Source organism: Lepisma saccharinum, chromosome 3, assembly GCF_977018435.1.
Source record: "Lepisma saccharinum chromosome 3, izLepSacc3.1, whole genome shotgun sequence".
Lineage (NCBI taxonomy): Eukaryota > Metazoa > Arthropoda > Insecta > Zygentoma > Lepismatidae > Lepisma > Lepisma saccharinum.
In genome coordinates this window covers 34,891,679-34,905,279 of record NC_139231.1, presented here as the reverse complement: position 1 = coordinate 34,905,279, position 13,601 = coordinate 34,891,679, and the positions used below count along the sequence as shown (strand labels likewise).

Here is a 13,601-nt window from a genome sequence, read left to right as displayed (position 1 = left end):
GGGAAGGATACCCTTACAGAAAACCAAGGGGCAGGAAGGGCTCTGAAGGCAAAGCAACACCAGCCTACATAGGGGAGTAAACCTTAATCCTGATCCTCCAGGTTGGGGCTTGGGCATAGGGTTAACTCCCCTACCCCGTCAAAAGAACTTGTTACGGATACCACAATATTGCCTCGGAGGAGATAGGATAATTTGTTGACAACTCGACGAAAGAAAAGGCTAATGAAAAGGAAAACCGATATAATGCTCGCAACCTGGAATGTAAGAAGACTGAAGAGGCCAGGAAAGCTGAGAGAAATAAGAGAAGAAATAGAAAAGTATGGAGTGAAAGTGGTAGCATTACAAGAAACATGCTGGAAGGGACAAGGAATGATAACGTCTGGAAAACATATACTGATGTATAGTGGAGGGGAAACTGGTAATAATGGTACAGGTTTCCTAATCCAAAAGTCTATCAAACCAAGTATTATTAACTCTACAGCAATTAATGACAGGATGTGCTCAGTCAAAGTTAGTGCAAAATTCTTCAATATCACAATGTTTTGTGTGTATGCCCCCACAGAAGAAGCAGAGGAGAAGGAGAAAGATGCTTTTTACTCAAAATTAGAAGAAGAAATAAATCATGTACAAAGGCATGATGTAAAAATCATACTAGGTGACTTAAATGCAAAAATAGGAAGAGATGTACAGAAGCATAATTGGGAAAGAAAGCCTGCATGGAGTAAGCAATGATAACGGAATAAGATTGATAGACTTTGCAAGTAGTAAGGAAATGGTAATTTAAAGTACTTGGATCCCACGAAAAGACATAAAAAAAGACCTGGGTGTCTCCAGACGGCTGCACGAAAAACCAAATAGATCATGTTATAATAGACAGGAGATATGCCACAGATATTATGGAGGTGCTGATGGAGACACAGACCACCTCCTAGTGAGAATGAAGTGTAGACAGAAAATTGATGTGAAAAGATCCAAAAATGAAAGTAAGAACATGAAACATAATGTAGAGGAACTCAGGAATGCCAGAGTAAGAGAGGAATACCAAGAAAAACTCATGGAGGCACTAGAAACAAAAATGGAGATATGGGAGAAAGGAGAAACAGAATGTAAGTGGGAAATATTAAAAACTGTAATAGGTAATATAGCAGAGGATACTTTGGGAAAGAAACAAAATAAGAAGAGAGAACAGTGGTTTGATGAAGAATGCTCAATACTAATACAGGAGAGAAACGATGCCAGAAAAAGGATTCTTCAACGGAAAACAAGACAAGTAGTGGAAGAATATAGAGAAAAGAGGAGAGAAGCAGATAAGACATGTAGAGCCAAGAAAAGACAGTTTGAGAGAAAGAGAATAGAAGATTTAGATGAAATGAAAGAAATGAGATACGAAAGTTTTATGAGAGAACAAAAGATCTGAAGAAAGGATACCAACCCAGAGCAGTTTTCTACAAGGATAAAGAAGTAAACCTCATTGGAGACAAAATAACAATGATGGAAAGATGGCAGGAGTATTTCTGTGAATTACTTAACGGAACCAATGAGGAGGATAAAGAAGGAGAAAGTGATGAAGAAGAGGAAGAAATAAGTGAGGACGAGGAGGAAGGGATAATATCAACTTTAGAAGAAGTAAAAAATGCTATAAAGTCTCTAAAGAATAATAAAGCGCCAGCAGAAAAGGGCATAGAATCGGAGCTGTTGAAATATTGTGGAGAGGGAGTGAAGAAGGCCATATATGAAGTGATAGAAGAAGTTTGGATAAAGGAAGAAATGCCCAGACACTGGACAATAAGAATAATATGCCCGATACGTAAGAAAGGGCATAAAGCTAAGTGTGAAAACTACCGCGGGACAACACTACTGGATGGAATTTATAAAGTATTTGGTAAAATTTTAGCAACACGATTGGAAGATTGGATGGAAAGAGTAATGGGAGATTACCAAGCAGGATTTAGAAAAAATCGCTCCACACAGATATTTTTACTACGCCAAGTGCTGGAGAAGTTCTATGAGTGTAACAAACTATATGTCGATTTTAAACAAGCTGGGGGTTACCAGAGCAGCTTGAACAGGTGGGATAAATCCTGGTTTTTCCCGCTGGGGATCGAAACCGAGTCTTTCGCATGATAGTCAGATGCCCTAACGACTGAGCTACCGCGGCTCACAGATAATTATAGTATTTTTAAATAATCCACATGAAACCCACACACCATTCCATCATGCACAATATTACAGACAGGCACCAAAATTACACACATGTGTAATTATTAGAAGGCCCATATCTATTTTTTTTTTTTTTTGCTATGTCCTAGACGTATGCTATTTAGAGATCTTTGCATTTCATGTACACAGCACCCTTCTACTGAAATTCTATAGGACCTATAAATGCCTATATGAACTATAAATTCCTAAAAATGCCCAAATGAACTATAAATTCCTATAAATGCCAATCTCGTAAGAGTAGGAGAAACAGATTGAGATTTGAACATTTTAAAAATATTTGTAAGTTTCTTCGAGTTGTATTTTATACATTTAATTACTTTTTCTGCAAGTCAGTAAGATTTTGTCTGAAAATGTTGGAACAAATGCTTCCTTTCTAAGCCCATATAAGTTGTACAATTTCAATTCGTTTTGAAACATATGTTGAAAATTTTGTAATTGGTGAGTTCACTTTTAGTTCCTTCATTATAGACAATATAATATATGGGAACTTCTCTGGTTAGATCGAAAGTTGAGCACTTGACATGTTTGTCACAAAGCTGGCACTAACTGCATTGAGTGGGCAACTCATGTACACTTGTACAGGCTGGTGAGCACAGTGCTTGCCTACAAAATGCAGTTCGAGGCTTCCTGCCTTACTTTCTCTGTTTCAGTGTTGCCAGTGAATGTATAATTACTAGGTAAAGGTAAAAAAAAGGTAAAGTGCTCCCCTGTGCATAGCACAATGCCATGAAGGCGTATAGGGGGTGTGGGGGCAACGCCCCACACTTTCTTGATCCGGTCGCGAGTGGGGGTGATGTGATCAGCATCACACCCCTGACTGCCTTTCTAGGGATATACAATATATATATATAAAGTTTTAATTATTTTTAGAACAATATTTTTGTGCATTTGTTTCAAGAGTCTAAGCTTGTTGAGTTTGCTGTTTTAAATTCACTTTATGCTCAGTAAGGCTAATCTGGACTGGACCTACAGTTTAAAGTTGGATCCGAACCACTATGTGCCCCCACCGGTTATCGAACCTGGGACCCCTTGATTACAATGTGATGACGAGCATTTATGAAGGCTCACATCGTGGAATGAAGGTTCTCCATGTACGGCATTGACACTTCTTGGTTGTAACGATCACGTGGAAAGTTAATGGGATTCTTACAACCGAGAAGTGTCCATGACTCTACAAGTGCCTACTCATGGATGAATGGAAGAACTTCACCACGGAGGACATTTATAAGCATATGGTGCTGCAGTACTTCAAAATATGATCAATGTATTTACATTGGACAAATTGTATATTTTTATAATCAAAGAATAGTATTCATTGCACTAAAAATAGTAACTTTTGTATGCAAATTGCATCAAAAACAAGTTATTTCATAAAATTTTCAATTAATAATTATGCCTATGGATTTATTATGAGCACCTAAAAGTTCCAAAATGGAGTTTATCAAGTCCTAAATTCCTCTTTTTTAGCACCTAAAAATCCATTCTCTAGTAATTATACATTCACTGGCAACACTGAAACACAAAGTAAGGCAGGAAGCCTTGAACTGCATTTTGTAAGCAATCACTGTGCTCGACATCCTAGACAAGTGTAAATGAGTTGACCACTCAATGCAGTTAGTGCCGGCTTTGTGACAAACATGTCAAGTGCTCAACTTTCGATCTAACCAGAGAAGTTCCCATATTGAAATGCTGGTGTGGACATATGTGCCTTTATGAGTGTTCACCTAATCATCACTTATTCTCTTTCTTGTGATTATTCAGAAGTGGCAGAACTGGGACACCAAATAACAAAAATACAAATACAGATTATGTAGTTAATGGATATTCTCATTTCTTTGCATTCATAGGCACATTCCAAAAGTTTCCAACAATCCTCGTGTGGTGCTTGTGAAATTTGCCATGGTATTCCAAAAGTTTTTTTCCTTAAACAAAACCCTGTAATTGATTCTCGTTGTCCAAAACTCATATAAAAATAACTGCATCACTTTGGAAATTCACAAAGACGAGTCATTTTCATTGACTTTCAGGTCTCACTTCATGTTTAACAAACACATACATATGTATTTATGCCAACAGGGTCACGGTGGTGGTAACTTTTCAAATTCATTTCATTGGCAACACAAGAGTGCCTTGTCATTGTACAATGTCAGATTTGTTTTAAATCTTTAATTGCAACAATAGTTTTTTTGATTGCATACTGTGAATGAGTGTTAAGTGCCCGAGCTCTCAAGAAAAATAACCTTCACACCTTTGTTTTTTTTGTGTAATGTATTACACCAAAATTTATCTTCATATATATGATTCAAATTCTGCACCAAATATTTTCCACTATAGTAGAGCCACAAGGAAAGGAGCTTGCACAGAACCGCATCGCACTCGCGGGTGTGGGGTAGGAGGCTTCAGCGCAGTCTGAGTCAGTGTTGCCAGGCCTGTTGATTTCTCAGGATTTTTCCTTAATAAACTGTTGGTATGGAACCACCAAGGGCCTGCTCAAAGATGCATTTCCTGCTCATCTTACTTGGGCATGGAGGGGAGATGTAGAGTGGAACTCCACTCAGCCGTGAAAAGTGCTGCTTGAACTGTGAAATTATACCAAATGCTACTCAATTGTGCGGGACATTATTATTATTATTATTATTATTATTATTATTATTATTATTATATTTTATTACTATTATTACATTACTATTTGTAGATGGTTGTATTTTATTATTGGCCCCCCACAACCTTAAATGGAAATCAATTCTAAGGAGGGCAAGGGGGCAAATATTGATGGCACCTGCAGAAGGCACAGAGGAGCAACTATCCCCCCTCGATTTCAAATTTTATTCAAATAAAAATACATTTCTTAAAATTTTCTCGCTCGATTCGCTCGCAATGACTACTTTTAATTGTCTTGTCAAGTTCAGAGCTGTAGCTAGGGAGCGGCAGGAGTCAGCCCTGCCCGCCAAACAATCTAAATGATAAAAGTTGTAAAAGAGAGAATTCCATGGCACCTTGTGAAATTATTTGCACCCTATTAAATCAATATTTTTGCCAGTTATTTTACATCACTCCATTTTGAATATGTGTAAAACATGTGTATGTTGTACATGAAAGTTATGCACGTCATATGTACAAAACTAATAATATTTGGAATTCATTTATCATTCATTTTCTCCCATTCAAAAATACAGTTTGTGTATTGTTTTCCAATATTAATGAATGTTAAATTGAACTGTTTTTTTTAAAAAAAAATATTTAAAATAGTTTGTTCCAATAGAAATGCTTTAACACAGACTTCTACACCCTTTTTGCGTAATTTACGAGGATGATAACCTCTTTGACACTACCACCACCACTACTACTACTACTAATAATAATAATAGTCATAATAATGTCATTATTATTATTGGTACGTTTATCCTGGTATTTGTCCACTGCCCCCAGACAAAAGTTCGTGGTTGCACCTCTGGAGCATGTGTGTGGGTGTTGAGAGGCTGTAATACGCAAGGTTGAAATAGAAAAACATCTGCCTGGGGCCTTGAATTTTTTGAAAATTTGCCTTTAAAACCGGGAATTATATTTGAATTTTATCATGGTCCTAGAGTAGCCACTCTGCATAATTTATTCTACAATTTTGCACATTCAGACAGTTGATTACACAGAACTTAATAAGAAACTGATTTGAAGTAATAATGATTAGAGATTTGATGTGATCCTTAAGTAAATGGTCACACTGCGAGCAGAGCGACCAAGATAATTTTTAGAACTATTTCCTTGCAAAACAGAATTTTTAGTAACAGAATTTGTTTTTGCAAATTCAATCATGCAGAAAGCCTTCTCCACCTGGCTAGTGGCCATATTGTTCGACTTATGTCAAGGGTGCTCACGTGATGCTGCAGGAACCTGATAATTTCAAACTCAAGTGGTGTTTTTTGGGGGGAACACTATTATGGGGTAATATGCCTCGTTTACCACCCTGCTTGTTCCTCCTTGGAAAAAATCTGCGGACGTCCAAGATTTTGAGGCAATTGTCCCTTCCCCCCTTTGCTCCCCAGTGTGCATGCTTATGACTCCCCCCGAGAACGTCTTTCATCCGCTACTATTAGATCATCATCAGATTTTTTAGTAGATCTTCTGGTTTCTCAAGGAACAATCTCCCAATTTTTCCAAGTTTGACCTGGCAACACTGCCCCGAGCCCTGTAAACAGTCGGGAAGATGTGCAAACACTTTTCACCGAAGGTTCTTTTCCTTGTGGTCAATCTTAACATAGTGATCAGTAGAGCATCTGTATCTTTTGTATTGGTAGCGATTTATAAAATGTTAATAAAATAAGGGTACAATATTAATCGTGATTCCAGCTATTTAGATTCATACTGCAAACGATATTTCTCAACTTCAAAATTTTCTGGATTTGCACACACACACACACACACACATCAAAAGTGAATACATAACTGGAAGACTTGTTTTGCCTTATATTTTGTACTTAAAATTATGATATATATATAAGTATGTCATTGTAACATTTTTCTCAATTTTTAAAGGATCATTTGAAGAAATATTTGATTTTCATGAAATTCCTGAATCTGGTGGTGTTCCTCAGATACCAAATGAAAGACCTCGAAGTTTGAGAGACCAGTTGTTGAAGGCACCAGACACCTCATTGCACCCGCGATTGGTTCCTCCGGACTCAAAGAAGGGGAAAATAGATGATGATTTAGATGACAAGTATGTAAATATTCACATGTTCATGCAGTTTATCTATGTAGTCACAGGTATTTGGCTTTAAATACTGGTATTCACATGGCTAAAACTTACTATTTATCAGGTCATTCAGAGAATGTTTAACACACTTAGTGGTAACAAGAAAAAGGGTAAATGGTTGGTTGTTACTAGAGTTACTTCTGAAGTAATGTCTCCTATTTATTTTTGTGTAAATTTGAACAGACACATGGAGCGTAATAACCCCATTGGATAGAGAAAATTTTCATTCACAAAACATTATGTTTTCACAGAGTGAACAAGCTGCATGCTGTGCTCATAAAACTGTAACACAAGAGGCATTAGCAGAATCGCTGTCAGAAAAATGTATCTTTTTTCAATCCAAACGGAAGAAAGTCTGATGCCACCAAATCTGGACTATGTGGCATGATAAATCCAGTATTAAGCAAGCATTCGAGGAACCTAGTTGGCTTAATTTTTTCAATGTTGCCAACATTATTTCTAATGTATTGAACTCAGCGCACAGGTACTTCATCAATCTGTCAATTTCACTGGATGAGCTGATTGAAATTTTCCTTATTGCATGGGGTGACAGCTGTTGAAGGTTGGCTGTAATTAGTGTATCTCGCAGATTGCTATCACAACTGTTGCAACATGCCACCAATCACTTCATTCTCCTTACATCCACTGTTTGATCTCCTCAGATGTTTGCTAAGCATCAACAAATGTAAATGCGGGGCATTTTTCTCCTTTCAGTATGAGGATCATTAAAAACAAAAAAGTTATTACTCAACAATATGTCCACTGCTTGATACTGGTAGCAACAATTAATTGTGGATTCAAACAATGACTTCATTCCCGCTCCTTCACATGACATACAACTTGTATGTTGAAGAATGTAATTTGTTATTTTCATGAGAATCTTGTTTTAGAGCACACTACTCAATATGGCTACAGTCCATGCAATGCTGCCACTACACATCATTCTATGGAACTACATGTCAGCATTGCATGGACTGTAGCCATATTGAGTAGTGTGCTCTAAAACAAGATTCTCATGAAAATAACAAATTACATTCTTCAAAATACAAGTTGCACGTGAAAGAGATGCTGTTAGGTGTCACAGAGAACTTGTGCAAACTTGTGGTGATGGGGCACAATATCCAACAGTGGTTAGTGGTTAGCTTCAATGATTCACCAAGACCGTGAAAGTTCCAACAGGCACCCAGCAACATGAACGTGATAATTCTTGTTGTCTACGACTGCAAAGTCATTTTCCTTTGTTAGACAGTACCAAAGGGAGTTACTGTGAACAGTAGGTATTACAGTAACTTTCTGGAGAATCACTTTCGTTCACCTATTTGAATAAATGACAAACACTTGTGGTGAGACATCCAATTGTGCTGCACCACAACTCAAGGTGCCATAGTGTAAATTCAGTGGGGCATGTGCTTGAGTGTTGGAATTGGAGAGTGGTAAAGCACCCCCTATAGTCTGGTCATCAGTTCTTGTGACTATGACTTGTTTCGGAAGGTACAAGATCATAGTGCAGGCCTTAGGACAGCCACTCTGTGATATACGGAAAAATGGCATCAGAAACTGCCAGAAATTTTGCAACATGTGCTACACTCCGCCGGTGAGTATTACGAAGGAATACAGTAACCTCGTCTTCCTCAATTATGTAGGCAGTATGAGTATGTAATTACTCTTTTTGAAATAATGCTCGTCATTCAGAGCGAGAGAGATAGCTAATCTTTTTCTGTTTCTACCTGTATTTCTCAAACTTCCTTTCTTTCTGCTAGGGATGAAGAGAGAGAGATTGTTCATCTCCCCCTCCCCTCTCTGTGTGTGTGTTCTTCTATTTCTCTTTTCATTTCTTCCCTTATTGTTATATTGCTCTTTTTCTATCTTTCTTTATTCTTTTCTGTAGTATATTTCTTTACCACTCAAAGAAAAAGCATACGTCTTGTTAAATATGGCATTAATGGCAAAATGTAAACTCAATGAAATTAACACACAAAATAAATAAGAAATAACAATACATATTTCAAAAACAAAATAAAAATATCGTAGAGGACAAATTGGACATATTCACAGAATATTACAAGAAAGAGTAATTAGAACAACAGTATAGACAATGATATTGACCAAACTAGATAAATTTAGTAAATAGAAATCGTGTCAATCCCGCAAGTGATTTTGATAATTATGACTTACAACATTTGAGAGATATGTATCAAATGTCATGGTAAGCAATGGGTTAATAATAACCAGATTACTATAAAGAAATAGTTTTATCTACATTAATTCTTATATTTTTCATAAAAATGGTAATTCTCATTTCATGTTATTTTTACAATAGTTGTATGAGAGTCAGAGTTGGTGAGCCACCCTTTTCACTTTTCCTGTGCATAAAAAATATGTACATATGCTTGAGCAAATTGTAAGCCTCTTAAGTATATAGAAGTGAAGTTTTTGTATTAATTTATACAAACAATATAAAAAATGTTTTGTCCTCAGGGTACATTCAGGAGAACTTGATAATATATTAGAAGATGATGTTCCTTCTACAAGTGACCTCCAAAAACGACCAGGATTATTTCCCTCTATACGGATATTTTCAAACAATGTAACAGTGAACACTATAACACAAAAACCTGATGGGGTAAGTTGCACATATTTTTAGTAGGGCTGATTATCTTATACTGATTTCACCAATACTGAAGCTTGAAAATTTTAACAATTATAAGTTGTTCAAAATATTGATTAATGTTATTGTGTAAGTACTCCATTCCAATTATATGCATCACTTTACCAAGAGTATTGCTTTAACTTCTGGTGTATGATATCCTCTCCTGTCTGTAAGCCTCTACGTATGGGACACTTGGAAAAATGTGAATGGGCATTTTTTTGAAGAATAAACTCTTCGGACAACAGCATTCTTACGAGCTTATTCTCCATGCCGTAATGCCTTTTTCTAGCATTTTTGCAAGACCGTTCTCATCATACACAACATGCATTCTGCAGTGAATTGCAACTGACTGTTATACTTTTGCTGTTAAAAATAGTGCTTTTACATATACATCTCTTTGTGTATATGTGAAAGTATGTCCCCCAATTTATTTATTTTTAAAAAAAAAGGAAATTACGCATCATTCTCAACAGTTAATTTTCTGGATTTTGAAAATTGGCATTTCCTCTGGACCCTTAATTGTCGCACATTGTTAAAGTGTTCTTTTGTTCCTATTTTTCCATGTAAAAGTGAAATATATCGGTAATAGGTGATGGTTGAGGAGTTACAGCCATAATACTCAAGAGGGAAACAAAGAACTTTTTCAAACTCCACTCTACTTTTTAATAATAGTAATAATGGATATATTGGATATATTGTTTTGTACGTTCATGTGTATGCAAATGAAATGGCAGCCAGCAATACACTGCGCAGCCATCCATAGTGCAATACATGCAGTGGTATTATACTTAACACCTGTCTGCTAAAGGTTAAAAGTAAGTGAAAGAAAAAAAACGTGAAATTTGAGATGTATTTAGAAATTGGAATTTTTCAGTCTGATATCTTGTTAATTATGCAAAATACTGGAACTTCGATTAATTATTTTTTTTTTAACTTTGCCATAAGAACATGCATGAGTGCAAGAGTCAGAGGAGAAATACTTTTAGATGGGTAAGAAATTCACTTTATGATGGTAGTTCAGAATCTAACATATAACATTGAGGTATAGATGTAACAACAGCTTAATGCAGAACAATATTTAAACTTGTTGATTAAACATTGAGGTATAGATGTAACAACAGCTTAATGCAGAACAATATTTAAACTTGTTGATTAGTATATTTGAGATTTGAATAGTGCCTAAACTCGCATACATATCTTACAAGAAGAATTTGACTATGCAGGCCTGGTTGAATTGATTCGTTCTCAAATTAGTGGAGTGAAATGGTGTTCACGTGCAGGCCCGTAGTCAGAAGGGGGGGGGGCTCATCTCTTAGCAGGAGCATCTCCAGAAATATTTGTAGAGGGCTTCAGATAAAATAATAATGACAATAATAATTGTTATTTTACAATAATAACTATTGTATGTTATTAAAAATATACCAACTTCAATCCTTATTACATAAATGGGGAGGCTTTGATACTCGATCCACCATATCAGTGAATATCTAACACAATTGTTGTCCATTATTTTTTGTATATTTTGTACAGTTAGTGAACTGAAAATCATAGTTATTGTATTTTGTTATTAACAAAGTACGGCATTTTGTTATTAACAAAATACAGCAAAAAAAGGCTTTAACAGTTAGTGGTAAATTTTACTCATAAAGTTTATATTCTGTGACCTCTCTCGAAGAAAATTGTAAGTTTTGGAAGCTGTGGATCCATTTATTCTTTGGATTAAATGGTAGAATATAAAAATATAACCTGGTTCCTCTATTATACTAAACTTTTTTTGTATGTAATGCAGTTTTTACTGTGGTTATAACTTTATTTCTGTTATTAACAATAAAAATAACATTTAAATTACATATTTGTAGGATTTTGGTGGGGGGAGGGTTCAGCCTCCTTAGCCCTCCCCCTGGCTACATGCCTGTTCACGTCAGCAATATATCTTGTCCAATTTTGTGTATTTCTTTGGCTTGAATTTATATTTGCCTAGATAGTTCCATAGCAGTGATGTTCCCTCTACAGATTACATAAGGTAGCAGGTACAATTGCTTGTATTTCTTTTTCAGTGTGAAATTCATTGTCATACCCTATATGAGATTTGTTGTTTAACCAAGAATCAAATCTTGCACGTTGGCATTCCAATCCCTACTGACTGAGCTACTAACTTTTTAATGCACCACAATTTATATCTCAGTGTAAGTTTTTGCAAGAAGATGGCACTAGTGTCTTCATGTGTCCAAGAGTGTTGCAGTATACATTGAATGGATACAATAACGTAAAACAGAGATCTATGTTGTGGAAATTGTGGGATGACTATAGGTTGTCTTGGGAGCTCAATTGATGATGAAGTATTGACACAAAAGGAAAAGAACCAGGTTGTGACTCTGTATGCCATAAGCTATTTCAGTTTGAGTGATGCATTGTGGTTGATTTTTTTTCCAGACAATAGAGGAAATTTACACAAGAAGTGACAGTAAAGGAAATGTTGAAACAGTTAAAACTCTACGAAAAGACGATAAAATGTATACAGTTACAACTCGAAAGGATGCCTCAGGAAGCGAAGAAATTACTGAAAATGCTATAAACTTGGATGAAGGTAAAGTAAATTAATTATCCATAATCCTAGTGTAACTGTAAACGTATGAACAGGGTATATTCTCACCAGGGATAGCTATACTTGTAGGAATTGTAAGAGATTGATTGACACTGTGGGACCATGGTAGTCCTGACTATTGTGCAGGAAGATGCAGGTTCGATTTCCAGGGGGATGATTGCAGGTGGGAATTTTTCTGACCTTATCTCTGCATAAAGCAGCTAAAGCAGCTCTGAGGTTCACCCAGCCTCTAATAAATGGATACTTGGGGGTAAAAGCAGTTGGAGCTTGGTGATCACATCACCTACAAAGATGACCAAAATCGTGAATGTTTGCCCACCTACCTACCTCCATGTCCTCCTACCATATAAAGTCCAAGAGGGGGATCGAAGATAGGCTATGAAAGCCTTTGCCACTCGCTTGCTAGGCGAGAGGAACGTTGTAACTAAAACTGCAAGGGGACTAGCCCCGTAAAGAAGAACACACGGACATATATTTAAAACACTACCTTTGACTGAACAGTCAGGGGAAGGAAAGACAAGGAATGTTCGTTACCTGGAGTTCTACGGCGATCTCTTCTCCGCTGGTCCTTGGATCGACGTGGTCCTACTCTGAAAGAAAACGGACGAGGGAGCAACTCCGGGCTCCAAACTCTGTACTTTCGCCGACCGATATTCTAACGATAACTTTAACTTCCCGATCGTTCGTTCGCTCCTTTTTCTGAACTTATGATGCCTGTGGAGCTCTCTCGCGTAAACTGCAAACAACTAGAAAGGGATTTCTTTTGTAATAACTACTTCATCTGACGGAAGACAACTAAGACTGATATTTTCTCACGCGACCTATTTAAGTGAAATTCGAACTATCGGCCGTTACGACGGTTGCTTCGATCACGTCCTCTCGCAACGGCAATCCTGAGGAAGAACGCTGATTCCTTATTTCATTTTCTAATGCAATGTCAGCGGAGTTTTTCCAACTCCGCTGAAGGACGCTGTCGCGATGAGCTTTTAAGAAGCTCTTTACCAATGCTTCAGCGGGACCCTTTTTATAACGTGATTAGCTTATTTATTTATGATACCCGGGTCCTAGGTTCGATTCACGTCTGCGGCGTGATACGGCACACCGCTCTGGGGCAAATAATTAGGTTCACGTAGGGAAGTTAATTTTTTGAAAACCTGCTGCTTAAATAAAAAAAAATAAAAAAAATGGGCGCGACTATTCATCCTGGAGGGAAGTTAATTTCGTGTGTAGACCTGCTGCCTAAATAAAAAAAATGTTGCGGCTACCCATCCTGTCCAGTCAAGGATAGAAGAAAGTATATTTGAATAAAAACCAGAGAACATACAAAAAGGCAAGAATGGGTATAAAACCAAAAAATAAACACAACATAATATGAT

General features: G+C 36.7%; 1 protein-coding gene across 1 annotated transcript in view; it reads left to right on the top strand.

Annotated features, from left to right (window-relative positions):
• The window catches only part of LOC145985740 (uncharacterized), a 54,780-nt gene that overhangs the window by 19,933 nt on the left and 21,246 nt on the right, over positions 1-13,601 (top strand). Inside the window, exons 3-5 of the mRNA XM_083119802.1 lie at positions 6,751-6,934; positions 9,449-9,593; positions 12,054-12,207. Of these exons, the coding sequence (XP_082975928.1) occupies positions 6,751-6,934; positions 9,449-9,593; positions 12,054-12,207 (483 nt within the window). The remainder of the gene's footprint in view (positions 1-6,750; positions 6,935-9,448; positions 9,594-12,053; positions 12,208-13,601) is intronic.